This window comes from Hibiscus syriacus, unplaced genomic scaffold (genome assembly GCF_006381635.1).
Source record: "Hibiscus syriacus cultivar Baekdansim isolate YM2019G1 unplaced genomic scaffold, ASM638163v2 tig00111402_pilon, whole genome shotgun sequence".
Classification (NCBI taxonomy): Eukaryota; Viridiplantae; Streptophyta; class Magnoliopsida; order Malvales; family Malvaceae; genus Hibiscus; species Hibiscus syriacus.
Window position 1 is genome coordinate 4,070,046 of NW_024063082.1, and position 23,954 is coordinate 4,093,999.

Genomic DNA, 23,954 nt, shown 5'->3' on the forward strand with positions numbered 1-23,954 from the left:
GAAAATTGATGACAATTCATTTTTCCCTATTTCATTAGAGAATGGAAGAGAATGTACGAGTTTTTTTTTTTAACTATTTAAGGCCTCATTTATCATTAGGATATTATGTAATCAAAGTTTAGCATTCTGCCCTTATTACTCCGTTTAATTTATTCTTTTTTTTCGCAATATAATAATGCCATCTCAATTATCTAATTAGAGAACGGGCGCACGATAAGAAATCCTCTGGGTGCACGTTAGCAGGGATAACGGTTCCGAACTTCTCCCTCGTGTTTCCGGTGCTTTTCCTTTTCCTTCTCCGTTCGGTGATTCACCATCTGGGTAACCTTTCTCTACTCTCCATTTGATCCTCACTGCGGGAAAAACTTATGGATTGGAGAAATCTTTTCGGAGTTTCTGAGGGCCAAAATTTGGAGTTCTTCCTGTCTAGGGTTTGCGAAGGATCCAAATCCGTCCAACCCCACAAGAGGTGCTCGATGCTGGAATTAAGGAATGAAATTTCTCGCTTGTGGGATAGTTTCTAGGTGCTGCTCCAAGCTTCTCCTCAACGCAAAGACTTGTTGATAACCTATGGAGGAAAGCTCTGAAGAGCGAAAAAATCCAGGTTAGTATTGCTGGATCAAATCTCTTTGTATTTTCATTTGCCTCTGAAAATGCTAGGAAATGGATTCTAGAAAATGGGCCATGGAATGTTTCGAACAAAACTCTAATCCTTAGGAAATGGGAGCCAAACCTCCAAAAACTAAACTTCGACCTTTCTATTGTTCCAATATGGGTGCATCTTTTTAATGTCCCACTTGAGTTGTATAACCGCCTAGGCCTTAGTTACATAGCAAGTGCCATTGGCACTCCCCTATCCATGGACTCAGTTACTGCAACAAAAACTCACTTACAATATGCAAATATTTGCATTGAGATAGGGGTTAATGACGCAACACCAAAAATTATAGAAGTGGAACTAAAGGAAGGGATAAAGGCTACTGTTTTTGTCAAAATTCCTTGGATGCCAGAAAAGTGCAGAACTTGCAAGATCTTTGGTCATAACGAGAAGAACTGCTTGGTATCTAAGATCAATACCCAAGTTAAAAATCAAGTCTGGAGGAAAAAAGAGTATTCTCTACTTGAAGCTGAGGTTTTACCTACAGTAGGTGGGATTGAACTGCTACAAGAAAAGGATGTTTCCTCCTCTGTTATTTTGAATACTAATACTGAAAAAGAGATTATAAAATCTAAAGGGAATGAAGTGGAGCACCAGGCCTATACCTCTACTGATGATACTGGTCAAGCAGGAAAAGCTGAAGAAACAGAGAAGAATTCAGAACATGTTGTTGATCAACTTAATCACTCTGAAGGAGACCTTCAAATCCCTGCTCCTAATGAAACAACCATAAAGAATGAAGGAAATCACTCTCCTTCTATTCTTAAAAGGGGAAGAAGAAGACCATCAAAAGAGAGAGAGAAATCGAGCTCAATTGATTTTGCTAATAGATTCCAAGTTCTAAACGAAATTGAGGAATCCCCTTTGATCATTGGAGAACCCCTAAAGAAAGTTCATGCATCTTCATTAGGAGTGGTTGTTCTAGTTAAAGACTTGAAGTCAAAAAAGAAAACTAAACTAGATATGCCAAAGACAAAAGTTGATAGTGCTGGAAAGGAACAAAAATTACCCCTTCTCGATGATAATTGCTTTTTGGAATGTAAGAGGACTCAATTGTCCTCTAAAGCAAGACAAAGTTATAAGAAGTGTTTTACTAAATAAAGTTGATGTCTTTTATATGCTTGAAACAAGAGTGAAAGAAGAAAAAATTGTTGCAATTCTTAGAAGCAAATTTGCTGATTGGAATGCCCAACCAAACTATGATTTTGCCTCTAATGGAAGGATTTGGATCCTTTGGAAAAAATATTTAAGCTTCTCGGTAATCCAAGTCTCTCACCAGTGTATCTCAATTCAAGGCCTCTTTCAAAAATATTCCAATTGTCATTACTTCTGTTTATGGAAGTAATTATGGTAGTTCTAGAAGGCTCCTTCGGCAACAGTTTCACGAACTCGAAGCTAAAATTGGCCATCTCCCTTGGATATTAGGTGGAGACTACAATATTACCCTCCATCCGAACGAAAGCTCTGATTGCGACATTCTTGGTCCTCTAATATCTTCTGACATGAAAGATTTCCAAGACGCTCTTTTTGATCTGGAACTATTCGACCATCCTTATTTCGGTCCTTTACTCACTTGGAGTAATAAGTACCAGAATACATTCCTTGCAAGGAAGCTAGATCGAGTCCTTATTAATTCTAAATGGGCTAGCACGCTCCATAAATCACACATTGAGTTTCTTGCAACAGGTAGTTCAAATCACTGTTTTGCTAAAGTGTGGCTCAAAAAGGAAATTGAAGTCAACCGACCAAAACCATTTAAGTTTTCTAATTACTGGACCCATCATCCTAATTTTCTGGAAGTGGTTAAATAATCATGGCAAACGCCAACTCATGGAAATCCTATGCAGTCTCTATTCACTAAATTAAAGAGGGTGAAAGCTTGTTTGAAGGCACTAAATCAAGCATCCTACAGTGACCTACCTGCCAAGGTTAAACATAAAAGAGTTGATCTAGATCTTCAACAATTAAAGACTCTCCGAGGTGAAGAAGGCATTAAAAAGAGCTGTTCCTCCAGAACGAACTGAAAAATCTTGAGGAAGCAGAATCTTTATTTTGTAGGCAGAAAACAAGAATCCAATGGCTTAAAGAGGGAGATAGATGTACTAAATTATTTCATTCATCTGTTGCCCTCAAAAATAAAAGAGATACAATTCGCATCATCCTTGATGAGCAAGGAAATAGACTGGAAACCTACGATCAGATCTCAACAGAGATAACCAACTTCTTCTAAAACTTACTTGGAAAAGTTGATCCTGCAATAAAGGAAACTGATCCAAATCTGTTGAAGGAACTTTTTCATTTCAATTTGTCTGCTGATAAAGCTAATGCACTTGTGAAGGAAGTCACAAAAGAGGAAATAAAAGAGGCATTATTTTGTCAAGGAAATGAGAAAGCTCCCGGTCCTGATGGGTTATCCCCTTTCTTTTTCAAAAAGACCTGGAATTTAATTGAACATGACATTACTGCAACAATTTCCCAATTCTTCAAGGAATCCTTTATTCTTCCTGCCTTCAATGCTACTGTTCTTGCCCTAATTCCTAAGATCCCTAACCCAAGTAAGGTTAAGGACTTTAGACCAATCTCTTTGTTGATAAAGAGTAAACAACATAGTAAAGAAGAAAAAAAACTCTTTTTATTATATATTGTGAATGGTGAAAATATATCTTTTTATTAGGAAAAGTTAGGAGTAAGTTTTCTATTAGAAGTAAACTACTTAGTAGTTATACTTATCTATTTAACTTTCTAAGAGTTAGTATTATATTAAAATACTAACTTATCTATTGCATAACCTATATTCCCCCTCAAGTTGGGGAGTAAATGTTGAAAAGACCCAACTTGGATATAATCTCATCAAAGATAATTCTTGGAAGTTCTTTGGTGAGAATATTTTCTAACTAATTCTTCGTTGAAACATAATTGAGCTTCACCGTTATACCATTCACCTTTTTAGAGATGAAATGTCTGTCAATCTCCATATGCTTCGTTCGGTCATGATGAACTGGATTCTTTGCAATACTTGTTGCAGATTTACTGTCACTTTGAAGTTCAAACCATTTGTTGGCACATAACCCCAGCTTAGTTAACATTCTTTGAAGCCAAATTCCTTCGCAAATTCCAAGTGTCATTGCTCTAAATTCTGCTTCTGCACTACTTCGAGACACCACTGCCTGTTTTTTACTTCTCCAAGTAACCATATTTCCCCAAATAAATGAACAATAACCAGTTGTAGATTTTCTATCCGTTAATTCACCTGCTCAGCTTGAATTTGAAAAAATTCTTACTGTTCTATCATCACTCTTTCTAAAAATTAATCCATGTCCTGGTGTCATTTTCAAGTATCTTAGAATTCTATTCACAGCCTCTAAATGTTCTTCTCTTAGATCATTCATATATTGACTCACTATACTGACAGAGAATGCAATATCAAGTCTAGTAAGTGATAAATAAATTAGTTTACCTACTAGTCTTTTGATACTGTTCTTTGTTCACATGACTTCCCAATTATTCTCTCCTTAGCTTCAGATTTTCTTCCATGGGTGTTTCAGCCGGCTTACATCCCTTCATTCCAGTTTCTGATAGTAGATCAAGGATATATTTTCTTTGGTTGATCATTATTTTTTTTTGACATTGCAACCTCCATGCCTAAAAAATACCGTAAAGTTCCCAAGTCTTTAGTTTCAAACTTCTTCGCCAGTAGCTTTTTTAATCTTTCTATCTCCATACAATCATCACCTGTTAGAATGATATCATCCACATAGACAATCAAAATTGCCTTTTTTTTGTTTGAAGATGTTTTGACAAATAAAGTGTGATCTGATTGACATTGCTTGTAACCATCCTGAATAATCACCTTTGTAAATCTGTCAAACCAGGCTCTTGGAGATTGCTTAAGTCCATACAAGGACTTTAGTAATCTACATGCTTTTCCTGTATTACTCTTCACACCCGGTGGAATTCGCATATATATATTTCCTCCTCCAAGTTTCCATTTAGAAATGCATTTTTGATATCTAACTGATGAAGCATCCAATTCTCATTAACTGCTAATGACATTAACACTCTCACAGTGTTTAGTTTTGCTACCGAAGCAAACGTTTCATGATAATCAACTCCAAAAGATTGAGTGAATCCTTTCGCCACTAATCTCACCTTATATCTTTCAATTCTACCATCAACTTTGTATTTTACCTTGAATACCCATTTGCAGCCGACTGGTTTTTTATCTGTCGGAAGATCAACTATAATCCAAGTATTGTTGTTTTCCAGTGCTTTTAATTCCTCTTCTACTGCCTTTTTCCACTTGGGATCTTTCAATGCTTCTTCCACCGTTTCTGGAACAGTAATACTATCTACACTTGCTGTAAAGTTTTTAAAACAAGGCGTTAGCTTTCCATATGCAATAAATCTCTCAATTTGATAATTTATGCATTTTCTTACTCCTTTCCTTTGAGCAATCGACAAGTCATTATCATCAATTAAAACATTTAATTCAGTGGAAGAACTCTGATTACCTACTTCATTCTCCAAAGGATTCTCGTTCGATTCTGGTTCATGACAATGTCCATACTGTGTGGGAGACTCGGGATTAGGTTCAGGGATTGATTTAGAAATTGGTTTTTGTCGTCTCTTGTAAATCTACAACTTGAATTGAGGTATTTGAGGTGAAGTGATATGTTGATCATGCCGAGGTAAATGTGTTTCGGTGGACTAGTTTGGAAATGATACGTTTTCTGGGTTCGGTAGTGTTGTTTGGTTTGGTTGTAGAAATTTTGTAGGCTTATTCGACTGGTTTAACTGGTTTGATAGTGCTGGTTGATCAAAAAGAGCTGGTTGCAAATCAAGTGACAATTGTTGTGAGTCAATAAACTGGTATTCATTATATGACTCCCCCTGAATAACAGTTTTAAGGAAATAAGGTGTTTTTTCAAAGAAAGATAGTAATAAAGAATTTCTTTATACGAGGATAATAATACAAAAAGCCCTTTTGAGTCGATGAATAACCCATAAACACACATCAAAATGCTCGAGGATCTAATTTGGACCTGAAAGGAACATTGTTATGAACGAACACAGTACAACCAAAAACTCTAAGGGGTAACAATGAAGTCATCGATTTAAAATTGGGAAAAAACTGAAGAAAAACATCTCTCGGACACTTAAATTGTAACGGTTTACTAGGGAGACAATTAATCAAATAAGTGGCAGTTAAAAGGGCTTCCCCCCAAAAATAGTTAGGAACATTTGTGGAAAAAAGTAGAGACCGAGTAACCTCAAGAAGATGCTTGTTTTTTCGCTCAACAATCCCATTTCGTTGAGGAGAATTGACACACGAAGTAAGATGAATAATCTCGGTTTCCTGAAAGAAAGAACCCAAAACATTGGCAAAATACTCACTACCATTGTCAGAATGAAACATTTGGATAGAACATCGAAATTGGGTTTCAACCATCTTATGGAACCGTTTAAATATTTCACAAGCTTCAGATTTGGTTTTCATGAGAAAGGTCCAGGTAGTACGAGTGTGATCATCAATAAATGAAATAAACCATCGAAACCCATGTAAAGATGCGACCCGGGATGGTCTCAAAATATCACTATGGATCATGATAAATGTTTGGACGGTTTATACGGAGAAGGTAGATAAACACTCTTAGTTTGTTTAGCAAGTGGGCAAATATCACAAGAAAAAGATTTTGGACTCTTATTGACAAACAAATGTGGAAACAATTTTGCAAGATAAAAGAAACTGGGATGTCCTAAACGAAAGTGCAATAACATAACATCAGTTGAAGGTTCAAGTAAAGGAAATTGTTGTATAACATGGTAGGAAGTAGATGGGTGGGAAAATAAAGTTGTTGGAATTAGGTAAAGACCCCCACAAAGCCTAGCACTGCCAATCATTTTCCCCGAGCTAGAATCCTGAAATTCACAAAAATCAGAGTTAAATTTCGTGATACATCATAAATCGACAGACAACTTGCTAATGGAGATAAGATTGCAAATGAGATTAGAAACATAAAGAACATGAGATAACAAAATGTCCTGATTTATTCGAATAGACCCATGACCGGCAACACCGGATAGAGAACCATCAGCTGTTCGAATATGAGAGATAGACGAGTCGACATGAAAAGTGTGAAAGATCTAAAGATCACCTGTCATATGATCACTTGCACCAAAATCCACAACCCAAGTAGGAGTGGTGGATGTATTATCCAAAGTAGCAGAAAGAATTCTAACTGCAAGTACTGATTGGGAATGAGTGTTTAACTGACTAAAAAACTGCTGCAACTCTTCCATTTATTTTTTAGTAAACGAACTTCCTTGTAAATCAGTATTCACAACACATTTTTCTTGAGTATCACGTTGTTGATGATGTTTTGAAGACTTCCCATCAGTAGGCTTGCCATGTAATTTTCAACAATAATCCCGCAGATGGCCAACCTTCTTACAATAGTCACACCAAGGTCTCCCCTTCTTTGGCCGAGTAGTAGTTTGAGAGTGAGGGATGTAATTGTCACCATTCAATCGGTGACAGGTGATAGAGGCTGAAGAAACAACAGAATGGGGTGAATTAATGAGGAATTCCGAAGTGACCTCCGATGAAGAAGTGGTGAAATTCATGATCGACGGCTAGATTTAGGGTAAAAAAGAAAAAAAATCGACTAATTTTAGGTGAAGGATCGGTCACCTAGCTCTGATACCATGTTGATAAAGAGTAAACAACATAGTGGAGAAGAAAATGAACTCTTTTTATTATATATTGTGAATGGTGAAAATACATCTTTTTTATAGGAAAAGTTCGGAGTAAGTTTTCTATTAGAAGTAAACTACTTAGTAGTTATCTTTATCTATCTAACTTTCTAAGAGTTAGTGTTATATTAAAATACTAACTTATCTATTGCATAACCTACACTCTTGTTGTACTGTAATCTACAAAGCCATTTCAAAGATATTGGTTCGAAGATTGAATAGTATCATGCCTGAGTTAATAACTCTCAACCAAACGACTTTCGTAAAGGGAAGAAGCATCATAGAAAATATACTCCTTGAACATGAATTGGTAAGAGGTTACAGTAGAAAGAATCTGTCTCCCAGATGTTCTTTGAAAATAGATCTCCATAAAGCGTTTGATTCCGTAAATTGGAGATCCATTTTTGCAATCTTGAAAGCTACTGGTCTCCCTATGACCTTTATCAAATGGATCGAAACTTGTTATACCACAGCAAGCTACTCAGTCTCCATTAATGGGAGTCTATCTGGATACTTCAAGGGAGCTAAAGACCTAAGACAAGGAGACCCATTATCTCCCTTTCTTTTTGTCTTATCTATGAATATCCTTTCTCTTCTCCTTAACATGGCTGCTCTTAAGGGCATTTTCAGTTATCAACCCAAGTGCAAAAAAATTAACTTGACTCATCTTTCATTTGCAGACGATTTACTTATATTTTGTAAGGGATCGACTGATTATGTCATCGGTGTAACTAGTGTTTTGGAAAAATTTTATGAGATGTCGGGTCTCCATCTTAATGCCTCTAAAAGAGAATTCTTTACAGCTGGTATGTCTTTGGGAGTAATTGAAAGCATTAAACAAGCTACTGACTTCAAATTCGGTTCTTTTCCAGTGAGATACCTTGGAATTCCGTTGCTCACAAGAAAAATCTCTTAAAAAGATTGCGCGACCCTCTCGACAAACATCAAACAAGGCTGCACCACTGGTCTAGTAAAATGCTCAGCTATGCAGGAAGATTGGAGTTAATCCGAACGGTACTGTCTTCTATATCCAACTTCTGGTGCAGACAACTCTTCTTGCCAAATTTTATCTTGGGGAAAATTGAACAGCTTTGTTCTCGCTTCTTCTGGAAAGGGTCAGATAAAGCCGCTTCAGGTGCACGAGTGAGCTGGAACAAAATATGCTCCTTGAAATCAGAGGGAGGTATTGGAATCAAAGACATGAAGACATGGAATAAAGCTTGCATGTTCACCCTAATTAAACAAATCCTTGCTGGTGAAGGTTCCCTATGGGTTGCTTGGCTCCATAAATACGTCATAAAAGACAATGATTTCTTGTCAGTGGAAGTAAAAACCAATACAAGCTGGTGTTTTAGAAGACTCTTTAAACTGAGACCTGAGGTGTGTAATCTCCTCTCTTCGGGTGTTAACTCAGCAAGTTCCATATGGGATTTTATCCGGGGAAAAAAACGAAAGTCCCATGGCAAAAACTGGTATGGTTTCCACTACACGTACCTAAGCATAGTTTGATAACTTGGATGGCCCTTCTTGATAAACTCCCTACCAAGGAACGGCTTCAATGAATTGGACTTATAAATTACTGTTTATGCGTCTTATGCAACTCAGAAATGGAAACACGAGATCACATTTTCTTATTATGCCCAACTGCTATTAATTTGTGGGAACGAATCTTTTCTCTTTCTGGTTTGGTTTTTACAGTATGCTCTTGGGATGCTTTTTTGACAATGGCGTGTTCTAAATGGAAAGGAAAGTCAATGCTATCCTTTGTTATGAAAATTGCATTGAACGCACTGGTTTACTTGCTTTGGGAAGAAAGGTGCAGAAGACAGTTTCAAGGGAGAACAAGGACATCCACTGACTTGCTAAAGATCTTCAAAGAAATTGTATGTATTCAACTCAAGGGTAGGAAATTCAATAGAGTAGATACTGTGAATATTACTCTTTACAATCTTTGGGGGTATAGAAGATCATTGAATTTTGTATGTAATTGTTTGTTATTCGAACCCTGATTGTATTTTGAAGCATTTTGCTATTTGGTTAATAAAAATCTGATTTATCCACACAAAAAAATAATGCCATCTCTTCTCTGCTTCTTAGCTATTTTATTTAAATTTTTATATATTACGTTATATTAATACGTTTTCTATTTTATATGTTTATTGGATGTGTTGCAGACTATATACCGATTTGTCTGATTTCATTTATTCGTGAGTGTATGATCATAGGCTAATTAGAAATTTATTGGGTTGATAAAAGTAAATTGATTACACAAATGCTTCTTTTAAAAAGATTTGGAAGTTTAAGGAATTTAGCTCGTGCCAAGGCTTCCACAATTTGAATTTAACAATTCTGTATGTTTGCATGGAAGCGTGTGTTTGGGAATTTTGTTTTTGATTTAGCCATGTTTTCTCGGTGAGAATGCTTGTACAGTGGGGGATATAATACAATGTCGTCCCGACTTTTCATATTCGGCATGGATTTAAGAATACAATCCAACAAGTACATCAAAGAAATTTAAAAAATTGAACATGAACACGTATCTGTATCCAACATTCACATCAAAGTACAAGTAATATAAATAGAACATGCTTCATTAGTTTTGAGGTTCACGTGGCTTTCTTTTTTCTTTTTATCAGATCCGATCAGTGAAAGTGAGCAACGTTCCCTTGGGTGCATCCGATAATGATATTAGAGAGTTCTTTATCTTCTCCGGTGAAATTGAATATGTTGAAATGCACAGTTAGTTGTTACCATAAGGTGTTTGAATTTCACTGTCCCTTTTTTATTTGCATGCTCTTCTCAACAGTATTAGATGTAAAGAAAAAAGGTGAAAAATTGTTGGAATTACTTCTTATGCCTTCTGATTCATGTAGTTGTTCCAGTATAATGATGTTCTGAATTCTTCCGAGCATTTCTTCTGTAGGTTTCTTACTGCTTTTGTTTTTTTTTTTTCTTTCAGTGAGGACGAGCGATCACAAGTTGCATACATTACTTACAAGGATCCGCAGGGAGCAGAGACTGAAGTTCTTCTTTCAGTATGAACCTGTCTCATTTCTTACGTCTTATGTGCTTATGAAAGCCACACACTGTAATGCCTTTCCAGTGGTGGGATCATACCTTCATAGTCCATGCTCATGTTTGAATGTGTAGGACATAGGTATCAAACAAGAGTACTTAGGGAAAATGAAGAGTCGAAGTAACATAGATTTGAAGTATTTTATAATAATTGTTTAAAACTGAAATTTGCTGTCAAGGAACTGTCCAAATCTAATTCCACATTTCAATGGTGTGTTTAAAAGCCTTTTGACTGATGTGTGATTAAATTATGAACAGTTTATTTGATTTCACAAACTATTCAGCATCATGTGGTAAAACAGCAGTACATGGTTTTCGTTCCAACCGTAAAGGCTAATGGTGATTGATTGAATAGTAAATTTTCATTCCAATTGTATTAAAGTACATGGTTTTCTTCAGGGAGCAACAATTGTGGATCAGTTTGTTACCATAGAGCTGGCTAGTGATTACAAGCTGCATGCTAATGCTTTTACAACACAGGTAATACACAACCTTAATCCGCTTTGGTTTCGCTTTCGAATTGATAATCTTTGATGTGAAAAAAATGTTTGATCACTTTAGGCAACAGGGGATAGTGGCCAGGCAAAAGTAGTCTACACGAAGGCAGAGGATGTGGTTAGCACCATGCTAGCCAAGGGATTCATCATTGGCATAGATGCATTGAACAAAGCAAAGTCCTTTGATGAGAAGCATCAAGTCACTTCGAACGCCTCTGCGAAAATCGCTTCCCTGGATCAGAAGATTGGTTTCTCTAAGAAAATCAGTGCTGGCAGCACCGTGGTAAATGAAAAAATGAGGGAGATGGACCAGAAGTATCAGGTTTCCGAGAAGTCGAAGACCGCATTGGCAGCTGCCGAGCAGTCCGTCAGCCCGGCCAAATCTTCCATCATGAAGAGCCGTTATGCTTTGGCTGGAGCCGCGTGGTTTACTGCTGCATACAAAAGGGATGCCAAAGCAGCTGAAGATGTGGGACAGAAGACAAGAGAAAAGGTTTTGGCTGAGGAACAAGCTCAGAATCCAGAGGACTCTGCACACATGGATGTTTTTAGCACTCCCAGAGCTGGTCCTGAAGCCAGTGTACAACCTTCCAATCCCTCACCCAACCAGGTTTACTCCTTCTCGACAGTGGAAGAAAATAGAAGGATAGTTCATTGCTGTACTCTGTAAGAAAAAAAATGGAAAGTACTTATTTTCATCAATCGAGTTTAAAAGTGCGAAAATGAATATTTCAAAGAATACATATTCTTAATAAACACGTATGATTTGTTTTATGCACTAAAATGAAAAATGATATTTTCTGTCACTTGTCTTATTAAATACATTCAATTCAATGTTTCTTGTTTCTTTTCACCGTATATAATAAAATGTACGATAGTTTGTATCATATTATTGATAGAGCTTTTAATAGAAGGAATCAAATCATGTCTGGCAATATCTTTAAATCCATATTAGTTTGAATTTTAGATTGAATGGAATCTCTATAAATTTAGATCGGGATAAAAGATAAATGAGAATTTTGTTAAGTTTGAATGAATTAAAAAATTTAATCCGATCCGATCTATGACTATTCTTAATTATGATTATGAATATAATGATGTCGGCGATGCTTCTATTGAAACTCCTCCAAACTGGTCACGTTAGTCACTAGACTCTAATCAAAAGCCTTTGAGGGACCTCTTTGGTTTGTGATAGGGGATAAATCAGAATTTTGCTCTAGCAGTCAAAATAAAATCGCAATTCTTGAGGGTTAAGGTATAAAATTTTCAAAAAAAAATACTTAAATTGAAGTATAGAATTTTTAGAGGGATCATAAGAAAAATATAACCATTTGAACCAAGGGGCGAAAATAATACGTTTACGACCTCGGTTCTAACTTGTTTTCTGATCACTTCTCTCTCTCGTGAGAGCTTAAAGCGCTTTCAAGTTTGTTTCCGGTTATTGTTTTGATTTGGTTTATAAATATATATTATATAATTCTATAAAAATTTAAATATTAATTACTATATTCAAAGTTTATAACATCTAATGGATTCTAAGATTTTAAAAATAATAAAATTAAACTCATTGAGTGATCTTAGTAATTAAATATTATAAATATATATTATTTTATAATCATTCTGAACTATTTAAAATAAAATAATAATAAAATTCAAACCTAATCAATACATAAATAAATAAAATAAAAGTTTATTTAAATATACATGGCCATATTATTTTAAAATTATTATTTCTCTCAAACTTCTTTAGCAGGCAGGCAACCCCGTGAGTCGTGACATACAATTCTATGAAAGAATATTATTAAACTCCAAAGCTCAAGGAATTAAAGGAAGGTCTAACAACATTTTTTTTCTTTCAACTTTTAAAAAATAGGGTAAACTATATGAATGGTGCCCTATGTTTTTGATTCATTCGATTTTGGTCACTAGTTCATTTAAAAGTGGTTTTAATCTTATCGGTTCATTTAATTTTAGTCTTTCGACCGTTAATTCATTAACATAAGTTTGAATTGAGAATAAAAAGTAATAAAAAAAAGTAAATTTGACATGCGTGTGAGACAATCATGGCAAGACAATGTGTCATACCCAAATTTAAGATCTAAAATTTTCATAAAATTAATTTTGGGAACTAAATTGAAATTTTAACTAAATTTGGAGACCAAATTAAAATTTTAATTAAATTTGGATCTAAATTCAGAAAATAACTAAAATTAAATGACCTCTTATGCAATTATACATTTCCCCCTAAACGTGGGTTTAAAAGCCCAAAACCAGAAAGTTTAAACCTTTCTTTTTCTCTCTTCACCATTTCCTCTTTTAGTAAGAAATCTTTAATCGATCGTTACTATGTTTTCGACATTTTTTGCACCACCGTATTTCTTATGTCGTCTCGAGTCGAACGGTGTCTGTCTTGTCTCTATTGCAGCCGACGTGTGAAGAGGCGAGGAAAATTAAGTCTCCGACGTTGCGAAATCGAGCTCTCCGTTATTCACTGCTTTAAAACGAGGTTGGTAAGTGTCTCAAAACCCTATAAAATGGATATAAAATTTTTTATCGAATTTTTTCAAGCCCCGAGAGCCCCGCACGTGCCGTCACGCGCAGTAGCTGCACGTAGGGAAGGTCCACCACCTGGTGGGCTTCTAGAAACGGGTCGACCCGACCCTCTCAACTCAACCTGTTCGGCCCAAGCCCAAACTGACCCAACTGAACCGAGTCAACCGTTGACCACTGTTGACTTTTTCTGAAAACCTCTATATTGACGTTTTTTAACATCTTGAGTCCGATTTTGCTGTCTGTTTTGCCAAATTTTGACCCAAAAGCCCTGAATCGAGCCCGTTAATCCGAAAATGTTTAGTTTTTATAGTATTTTTGCTTATTTATTTGAGATTTGATTATGAAATTGATTCGATTATATATTTTTATGAAGATACTCATGTTTCCCTCGACAGAGGGTCAGTTAAATCTGGTACTTAACGTCTGTCAGATCTGCACGATATGCATTCTTCGAGAATTACTCGTAGATTTTCATAAATTGTTTAAATAAATGTTATTATTATTCGTATTATGATTCTGATATAAAATTTTCAATTCGAATGATCCAGCGTTGCCGCTGATCGTGATCACCAGACCCAGTAGTAGGCTTCCTTATTGGACTACTTAGATCGATACATGTGTGTTTCCTGATAATGTTACATTATTGTTTTAAACTACCTATCTGAATTGTTTTAGATTTATGATGATACTAAATATTTTTACGACATTATTACCTAATTTTCTGAATAGTATTTATCTGTTATCTGATTTACTGTATATTTCTGATATGATATTTGATTATTGTATTTCTGTATTTGATTTCTGAATATGAAATATTTTCATGTTTTAATTGATTAAACTACCATTTTCACTCGAATACATACATGTTTATTACTGTCATTAGGGGTATTATTGGAGGAAGTATCTCAGGCTTAGTCTACGACTTATAAGACCTTACCACAGACTCTTCTGCTTTGTGCATAGGGTAGGTTCTTACCGCATGTTCTTATGCTATATGTATAAGGCTTTTATCGGGTGTATAGGTGGGTGTATAGGTGGGTGTATGGTTCTAGGGAACCTACACATTATGGTGATCGGATGGGGATAGTGTTCATATTTTTAAAATATGTTTGATGAACTGATTTTTTACTGAAGTATTTTGTCTTTTTGTTTTTATACACTACAAGGAGCAAAATAGGCTTTTTAGCTCATTATGTAAATTTTAATCTTTTCAAATAGTAGCATACAATAAACTAGTAATTTTGGCATCAGGAGGACCGACTACTCCTCATTTTTATACCACTGTATATCCCTATATGCCCTTTTTGTTATACTTTGGTGACACATGTTTTTGTTATTGTTTTGATATATCTGTATTACCGATATTTTGTTTTATATATGTTTTATACGGTTTTTTCGATATATGTATATATATGTTTATCGTATGAATCTCACTAATGGTAGTTTTATATTATATTGATATATGGATTTCAACGCTATTTTAAATATGAAAAGAATTTCTGAATACGATATGTGACTGCATAGATTTGGTCATAACTTCTATGATGGGTCTAGGAGGTTACACGATGAATGGGTTGATTGGAAAGGTACTCTCTGTCTTAATCTATGTTCCTCGTGTATTTGAAAATTTTAAGTTTTCAAAGCAATTTCAGCATTAACTTTTTCCGGTTAAACGAATTTTTGTTATAATATGTTTATTTTTATACTCATGTCCATCTTTAGTTCATTTCCATACGTATTTCATATTCTTATTTGTCTAATCTAAATGGCATTACTTCATTCGGAAAAAAACCCTTCTTGCTCCAAGTATTATCTATATTTTCTATTAAGTTGAGGTTATTGTTCTACAAGCCAAGATATTCATTTATGTCTACATGGCAGTTGTGAAGATGTGAAACATGATGAAAATTCCATTCTAGATACAACCAAAAGTGTAGCTCCCGATTTCAAAATACTGTTAGAAGGAGAAATAGGCATATGAAAGATGAATGGTGTGGTCCTGTTAACACAAAGGTTCTGTTATGGCTTCCTCAAAATCTGTAAAGAGAGGATGGTACTCTCTGGTTGCAGCTCATGCTACTGCTGGACATAAGCTTAGAGCAGTTGAGAGCAATGAAAGAGTGGTTGTTGTCCATTCTTGAATGCTGCTGCTTTCCCAAGAGATATGTTGGGTGTTCTCCTAATGACAGAACTGGATATGTTGTCAGCGGAAAACCAAATGGTGCCGTTGGATATTATTTTGCTGAGCATTTAGAAACAAATGACGGTGATAGTGTTACATGCTCTGTTGGTATTTGTAGTGTAACGATTTACCTCATTGTGTTTTCGCTGAATCTTTTTGTCCAAGGGGAGATAAGGAAGGAGATTGTCTCCTTCCGCTGAAAGAGCCAAGATCCATAAGCTAGAGTTACATGCCTATCGTAGCACTTTGGAGGCCTTCCATGCATTAGGCCCTTTAAGTTGGGAACAAGAAAGTTCACTGACAATTCTTCGTCTTTCGCTTAATAGATCGAATGATCAACATTATTTGATGGAGTTAAAGAAACTTAATTTCTCTCTAACGAATCAATAACATAAGGGACTAAAGTTATTTTTTTTGAACCGGTGACAAAAAATATAATAGACCATATGTATAATTTACCCTAAAACAAATCAATTAATAAAACATAAATTTTTAATGATTTTTATAATCGTTTATCATTTATCAATTTTCATATTTTAAATTTTTAAATAAATTTAAACATATCTTATTATTTACTTTTATTATTTAGTTATTATTTATTTTTTTAAAAAAAATTTGAATGAAAAGATAAAATAATTTATACCAGTATTGATAAAATGATTAACACCGTTTATTGATTTAATTTAACAACAATTAAAGGATTATTATACGTTAGAAAAGATGCAAAAATTAAGAATTATTTTTTTTTTAAATTTGAGGGCAAAAAATGTAATTATTCCTTAAAAGAAAACATCAATAACACTGCTTTATTCAGTTCTTACGCTTGCTTTGCTTTGTTTTGCGGTCTTCTCTCTTTCTTTCTATCGTAATTGAATTTCGAAGATAAAGTTGTTACCCTCTCTAGTAACTATACCCCCCCACACACAAAAAAAAGTAATTACCCTCTATCTTTTTTTTAACCTATATTTCCTTTTTTTTGACTTTATATTTCATCAATCTCGCTGGGTTTTGCTTTCTCACTTACCTGATCTCATCTATTTCGCCTCAATCATAACTGTAGGTAAAGTTTTGTGTGTATATATATATATAATGGGTTTTTGTTATGATTCTTTTTCTGTTTCCTGATTTTGAGATTGAAATATGTAGGATCTAGGTGTAATTGACCCAGTTGACTTTATGAAATAGATTTTTTGTTTAAGAAAATCAATTCTGCGCTGCATTTTCTTAGCAGTTAAGTATCCCCTTTAAATATTTTCATGTTAAGCTTCTCCATCTATGCTGCTACAATGGAAGAGTAAATGATATTTGGTTTTAGTTATTTGAGCCATTAGATTTAAATTAGGTAACTTTTTCTTTTGTTTTCTTTAGTCAGCTACTTGATCAAAGTTTTGGAGGTCTTGAAGTTGATTTTTTTTTTATAATGGAGTTGTTTTTGAAGATTTAGGTATAAGTTTTTACTTTTTTGGGCTATCAGAAATGTCAAAATAATTTGTTAGATCTGCATGAAGTTGTGGATACATCCTAGTAAAGAAAGTGAAAGAAGAAAAAAACAGGATATTTAGTTTTCTAATTAAGCACGATGGGGCAATTCGTAATTTTTTCTGTTTGATTATAATGTTGTTAGGCATTTGGGAGTTTATATTTTCATGGATGATTACTTAAATGAAATTTTATATTAGAAATTCTTCCTCCAAGTTGGATGCATCTAGGCATTAATTCTTGCAGACATTTAATCAAGATATAGTTTTGGTGTTTTGAAGGTTTGGTGAAAATGGAAAGAGAGTTGATGGATAAAGTTAATGCTTTTGGTGAACGCCTCATGGTTGAAGGAGCTGAGTTGGGCAGAAAGATGAGTGCTGGCATGAGCTCAATGAGCTTTAAGGTGAAGGAACTCTTCCAAGGCCCGAACCCAACTGATAAGCTTGTTGACGATGCTACCTCTGAGGCCCTTGATGAGCCTGATTGGGCCTTGAATCTTGATATATGTGACATGGTCAATCACGAAAAAGTGAACAGCGTTGAATTGATCCGTGGCATCAAGCGGAAGATAATGTTGAAGAGCCCTAGGGTTCAATACTTGTCCTTGGTCTTGCTTGAAACTTTTGTCAAGAATTGTGAGAAGGCATTCTCAGAGGTGGCGGCTGAGAGGGTTCTTGATGAGATGGTTAAGCTAATTGATGATCCTCAAACTGTTGTCAATAATCGTAACAAAGCTTTAATGCTTATTGAAGCATGGGGGGAGTCGACAAGTGAGCTCCGCTATTTACCCGTATATGAGGAAACTTACAAGGTAACAACATAAACTACTTATATAGTTCTTTGCAGCTGGTGGAAGGGAGTTGAGTAAATATGATTATTTAATTTCAATGTCTAGGATTCCTGAGGTGTGTATCTGAGTGGAAGTCATGTGTGAAGTTTATTCCTTTGACTGTTATTTAAGCCTTGGAGTTGTAGTTAATTTGGGTTTTAGTCTATAAAGCTTCACTAAGTCATGGAATTGGAATTTTTTCCTTCCGTAAAAGAAACATATATTTTATTGTTTATTTTGTTAGTTTATTGATAGATGATCAATTCAGAAGACCCCTGAATGAGCTTTGTCGAACAATTACTTGACTAGTAACGTTCTGTGCATCAATGTCTCTTGACGTATGTGTGCTTAGAGTTACATTAGGATTTAATACACAGTGCACTGTGCCATGAAAGATAAAGCCTTGGCCCTTGTGGCTTGTCGATTAAATAACTTTGAGATTTTTTCCAATGATCTTCTGTTCCCCTTTCCCTGCAGAGTTTAAAATCAAGGGGTATCCGCTTTCCTGGCCGTGACAATGAGAGTTTGGCACCTATTTTTACCCCTGCTCGTTCAGTTACAGTGCCAGAGGTGGATGCCAGTCTTGCACAGCAGTTTCAGCATGATGTGCAGCTTCAGCATGACATTCCTGTTCAAAGCTTTTCTGCTGAACAAACGAAGGAAGCATTTGATGTGGCAAGAAACTGCATTGAGCTTCTTTCAACTGTGTTATCCTCATCGCCCCAGCAAGATGCTCTTCAGGTATTATTGTCTTCTTTACTGCATTTTTTAGTACTAATTGCTAACTTCATGTACCAATAAATTATGCTTCCTTCTCTGCTGCCAAATAAGAAACCTTAAAAGATTTGAGCCTTGGAATAATAAGTCATTTGTATGTTTTCTCAATCATCACTTTGTTTAATAATATTCAGTATTATGTTGGGTGTAGTGAGCCTTTAATGTGCAAAAAATCATTTTATCAGTCTATAATTTTGCCTTTTCCCTGTTTTCAAGGAGGAAATCACTTTCTTTAAGATCTCTTAAATCTTTTCTGTTTTTCATTTATGATCTGTATTAGACAGTCGTGCGTAAGGCTTGTTGTAACCAATGCATGTGAACTTTCCTCAATAATAAATATTGGTGAGAATTCTGATGTCTCCAACAGTACCAGGCTTTTACTTCAAAGGTTGAAGGGGATGTGGTGGACTTGTTTTGCATGCTCTGCAACTGGTAAATTAGAAGTAACTCTTTGTGATAAGGTGACATGTCAGTAAATTAGATATAAACTTGGTTTATTTGCTGACTGTTGATTGCAAGTTAACTTGGTCTTATTTTGAAGATCTTTGACAATGTGACAGACAGATGACAATTTCACAATACATGGAGTTTAGTTCTAGTTTAGACTCATAACATCATAATGATGTTCCAAATGGACATTTAGTTGTTCTTGAGGTCGCAGCAATACCTAAATGATTCTAAACATATATGTTCAAGTGCAGCTTCTTGTAAAAACCGCAGGTGTAGAAACTAGTCTACATAGGTCTCTTTAAATCCCACTAATTTATGATTGCTTTGTTGGCAGGATGACCTGACAACCACGCTTATCCAGCAGTGTCGTCAGTCCCAATCCACTGTTCTAAGAATCATTGAAACTGCCGGAGACAATGATGCCCTGCTTTTCGAAGCTTTGAATGTGAACGATGAGATCCAGAAAGCTCTCTCAAAGTATGAAGAATTGAAGCCACCAGTGGTTCCTCGTGAGCTGGAACCCGCAGTGATTGCTGTGGCTGTGGAACCTGATGATTCGCCTCGTCATGCAAATGAAGATGCCTTAATTAGAAAAGCAACAGGCGCTCGAAATGGAACCCATGATGGAAGCAACGATGACATGATGGATGATCTTGATGAAATGATTTTCGGTAAGAAAGGTGGGGGCTCATCCGAAGGGGTGCAAGATTCAAAGAAGCAGCAAGAACCAAAAGATGATCTTATCACATTCTGATTCCATAATATAAGAACAGAAGGCCTATGTCGGGCCATTTTAGGTATTCATCTGAAGTTTGGTAGTAAAAACACACGAAAGGATTGTCAACTTTTTCTTTGACATACTGCAAATTATGTGTAAGCAATTCGTGCGTGGATTTTGTTTTACTTGAATCTTTGATGAGTATAGAATATACATACATGGACGGGATGGGATGATTGTTATGAGCAGGGAATAAAGCTATATGGCTCTTATATTCATGGCCTAGGTCTGCTGCTTTCAAAGACTTTCTATTAAGTGATGAATCTCATACCAAAATGAACAAGGGTATTATTGTGTAGTTTCCACCTTGAATCAGTGAGTTGGAATAGTCAGATTTTAATATTTGTTATTCGGATAAAAGGAGAGGCTTGTCACTTGCCACATTTAATCTCGAAAACTTGACATACAAATTGGCCACCGAGTTATATAAAATTTTCTCAAATTGGTATGTGGGTAGAGCGACATTACTAGTTTTGTTCTGTCCTTTCGAATCTTTTGAGCACGACAACCAAATTTTAAGTTGCTACCACGAAATTCTTTCTGTTTTAACTCCCTTCTGTTTTTGCATACGATATGTCTCTATCTAATAGAAGTTTTATATTTATATATTCTCCTGAATGGATCACGACATCAGCTATGGAGCCTTTTGGTATAACATTGCGGTCTTTTTGGTGTGATTAAAGGTTGTATTTTACGGCTAACACTTGATTTTCCACTTCAGCATTTTCATGGGTTTCCTTGGCAAATTTCGGTTATTTGAATGCTTTTGTATGGTCCTCCACCCGCCCACCCCCCCCCCCCAAAAAAAAAAACAAATGTGAAGCTCCTTTATTTCTCGTGTCCAAAATTGCCAAGTCTAGAAGAAATATGAGATTATACCAATTTTAAAACAATACTAGTTAAGAAGAAAGATCGTCAGTTTCCACCAAGTGAAAAGACATGCCGTTCTGACCTGGGTGGGAGGAAACTTGTTATTGTTTTCATTCATGTACCATATAGCGTTCTTAAAATTTTCAAATGAAACATCACAATGGAGGTTGATATAACATAGTTTTCTGTTAAATGTAAGCGCCCAGATACGAGTGTGTTCAACATATATATGCTTAAAATTTCAAAAGTTCTTCTGTGTATATTCGAAGGACTGTATCTTCACAACGATGTCTAAATATGCATCAGGTAATACACACGGATACTTAAAAGATAAATAAAGAGTGAACATATCCACATAGTAATGCAAATGGAAAATAAACCATATTGGTTCGAATTTACTTTGGAAATATCTTCTAAATGAGAAATTCAAACACTTGTTACCAACAACTGAAACAGAGAAAAGTGGCCATAGGTGCTGCAAAATAACAAATAATCCAACAGCCTGAGAATAACATAACAGCAGTTCTAGTGATGATGCTCCTGAACGTAGAGCAGGCCACAATACTTGCACACAGCTGGCTCTTTCAAGTCAAGGCATATGAATTCAATTGGGTGTCCCAGAGCAGGATTATTGTCTAAAACCAAAAAGCCAACAAAGACCGGGAAAAGTTGAGTGTATCGGCAAAAAGATTCATGCAACTTACTGTCCTTATTCACACCTTTGTTTTTTCTTTTTCTTTTTTAGTTTTAAATGTTAGCAGGCAAAGTTTTGACGATTAAATATTTAACTTTTGAGGATAACAAAATGGCCTTTGTTTGAAAACTACAAAAGTAACAAATCTTAGCCATTTGCTCATTTTTATAATTTTAGGTTACTTATTGCGCCAGTACTTATAAAATACGAATTAAAATATGCTTGATCCCAAAACTTGAAGGAAAGTAAGGATAAGGACTAACCTCCTTCACAAGCAACAATCCGGCCTTCAACCTTGATTGGAGGGACTTCATTGATCAACTCCATTGGAGATTTCTTGCTTGTATCCTGCAAATTTGGGGTAATAGAAAACTTAATTTCTTCATTTCATTTCCCTCTCGTATTTTGGGAGGTAAAGGCCAATAATTTAATGATAGTGCTATGAATAAGGCATGTACAATTGGACTTGACTTTACCCTACATACACCATATTTCTTAGGCACTTATAGGTTACGAAAAATTAATGAAAGTTATTGCTAGACATATGAAGTAACCATGTTGAGAAACACCTATGCTAACACCATTTCCATGTCTATGTAACAAGGATAAAGAAACAAAGAGAAAAATCAAGGCTATTCAATACTTGAAAATCTTATCCAAAATCAAAGTACTAAATCAGTGGGGAAACAATGATCACATTTGTAAAACCAGAAAACATCTGTGCAAAGGATTCTACTTTGCATATAAACACATTATCAACGGCTCAACGGCTTGAAGGCCACTTTCACGTGCTTAGATTGTTTTAAGCGTTGATAACTGTAATCTGCCATCATCTTCAACAATTCAGATTACCAAGCAGGACTTAAGAACCAAAAACAATAAAAATATAAGGAAATTGCTGGATAAAGACGACCATTTCTGCATTTTAGTAAATCTAAAAAAAAAACTACTTTTCTTTTCTGATAACTGAAATTTAAGCTTGTTAGCAAAAATCAACGAAATCAAACATACTAGTAAGTCGATAACATAATAACTGAATTCAGATTCCACAAGAATGTTAAAAAAAACAGAACGAAATATCAATCGATGCTACTCTAATCTTCAATTCTTCATAATAGTTTCAAGAAAAAACCATAAAACACAACCTCAACATTCCACAAAATTTCAGCAGAAAATGAAACAAAAAGAAAGGTGAAAATCTGGGATTAAGTACCTGCATCCATTTCGCCGTATGATTGCTAACTTGGTTGCTAACGAGGCTGAAATTACGAGTCGTAGATCCCAAATATGATGATCTGATTAGGGTTTTCAGAACACCTGAACACGCCATTTTTTTCCCAGGAAAAAAATCTCTTTTTGTTGGTAATGGAATTCGAAGCTCAGACGGGAGAGATTCGACCCGTATTAGTTAAAGAGACTTCACATGATTGTTGGGCTCAGTCTTTGTGGATTAATGTTTGACCCATTTTTAACCCCCAAATTAGCAAAATAAAAAACAATGCTCAATTTATTCCAAAATACAAAGTTTTATAGTATATCCAAATATAAATTATATTAATATCAATCTATTGTTTATATTGAATGACGATGTCATGAAAGAGACTTCGAAGATAGAGATATTGGATAAGTCGTCAGAAGTTTCATCGGAGAAAAAATTAAAATTATTATTTTTACTGATGTGAGTTTTAGAGAAAAAAATAAATAAATAATGAATTATGAGAGAGACTAAATTGATATAGAGAATTAATTGTTCAAAATTAAGATCAATTAATAGAAAATATAAAAGTTGATAATTAATTTTATTATTATATTAATCTTATTAATTGTTATATTATTTATCATTAATTTTTAGTTTAAACATGTGTTTAATACTTGAATTAAACATTTTCTTTCTCTAAAGTTAAAACCTTAAGATGCCTTTTCCTCTGTTTATCTTTTTTGTTGATGAAATGCATGGTTTCAGAAGCAACTACCACGTTACTTGTTATTTCAGGATGGTCATGGAACCTAAATTGGACGGGTTCCGACCCAACTCGATCGAGTTAGATTTTCTTTTAAAAGAATTCGGGTTCGGGTCAGGTCGGGTTTTTTTAAGTGTGATATTCGGGTTGGGTTTGAGTTTAGGATAAAAAATACCCGACCCGAAAAAATATATAATTTTACATTGTATATTTAGAAATAATTATAATAATACCCCTCTATATATAATTTTTTTTTCAATTAAGTCACTGTTTTTATTGAATAAAAATAATTTTTTTTATTATTTCGTGTCGGATAGACCAAAAACCCGATCGGACCTATGTCCATCCCTACAATTTGTCGTTTATATAAAAACTATAAAAGAAATTATATATTTAAA

The 23,954-nt window shown here is 34.9% G+C and overlaps 3 protein-coding genes across 4 annotated transcripts; 2 read left to right on the plus strand and 1 right to left on the minus strand.

The window, feature by feature from the left end:
• Nucleotides 1-9,135: 9,135 nt before the first annotated feature.
• On the plus strand, nucleotides 9,136-15,918 carry LOC120162493 (binding partner of ACD11 1-like). The gene is made up of 6 exons (XM_039172631.1): nucleotides 9,136-9,294; nucleotides 10,048-10,154; nucleotides 10,371-10,446; nucleotides 10,886-10,966; nucleotides 11,048-11,593; nucleotides 15,607-15,918. The coding sequence occupies exons 1-6, from the start codon at nucleotides 9,136-9,138 to the stop codon at nucleotides 15,916-15,918; spliced, it is 1,281 nt and encodes a 426-aa protein (XP_039028562.1).
• A 761-nt stretch (nucleotides 15,919-16,679) lies between these two features.
• Nucleotides 16,680-20,156, plus strand: LOC120162317 (TOM1-like protein 1). Of its 2 annotated transcripts, none has more exons than XM_039172482.1 (4): nucleotides 16,680-16,774; nucleotides 17,479-18,008; nucleotides 18,504-18,767; nucleotides 19,588-20,156. In XM_039172482.1, the coding sequence occupies exons 2-4, from the start codon at nucleotides 17,490-17,492 to the stop codon at nucleotides 20,005-20,007; spliced, it is 1,203 nt and encodes a 400-aa protein (XP_039028413.1). In that variant the 5' UTR covers nucleotides 16,680-16,774; nucleotides 17,479-17,489; the 3' UTR covers nucleotides 20,008-20,156. The 2 variants fall into 2 exon arrangements, with proteins under 2 accessions (XP_039028413.1, XP_039028412.1); XM_039172481.1 differs by lacking the exon at nucleotides 16,680-16,774 and adding an exon at nucleotides 16,853-17,060.
• A 1,113-nt stretch (nucleotides 20,157-21,269) lies between these two features.
• LOC120161627 (NADH dehydrogenase [ubiquinone] iron-sulfur protein 6, mitochondrial-like) lies at nucleotides 21,270-22,964 on the minus strand. Its single transcript, XM_039171847.1, has 3 exons — nucleotides 22,809-22,964; nucleotides 21,859-21,943; nucleotides 21,270-21,536 (listed from the first exon to the last, which is right to left on the minus strand). The coding sequence occupies exons 1-3, from the start codon at nucleotides 22,923-22,925 to the stop codon at nucleotides 21,427-21,429; spliced, it is 312 nt and encodes a 103-aa protein (XP_039027778.1). The 5' UTR covers nucleotides 22,926-22,964; the 3' UTR covers nucleotides 21,270-21,426.
• Between the last annotated feature and the right edge of the window lie 990 nt (nucleotides 22,965-23,954).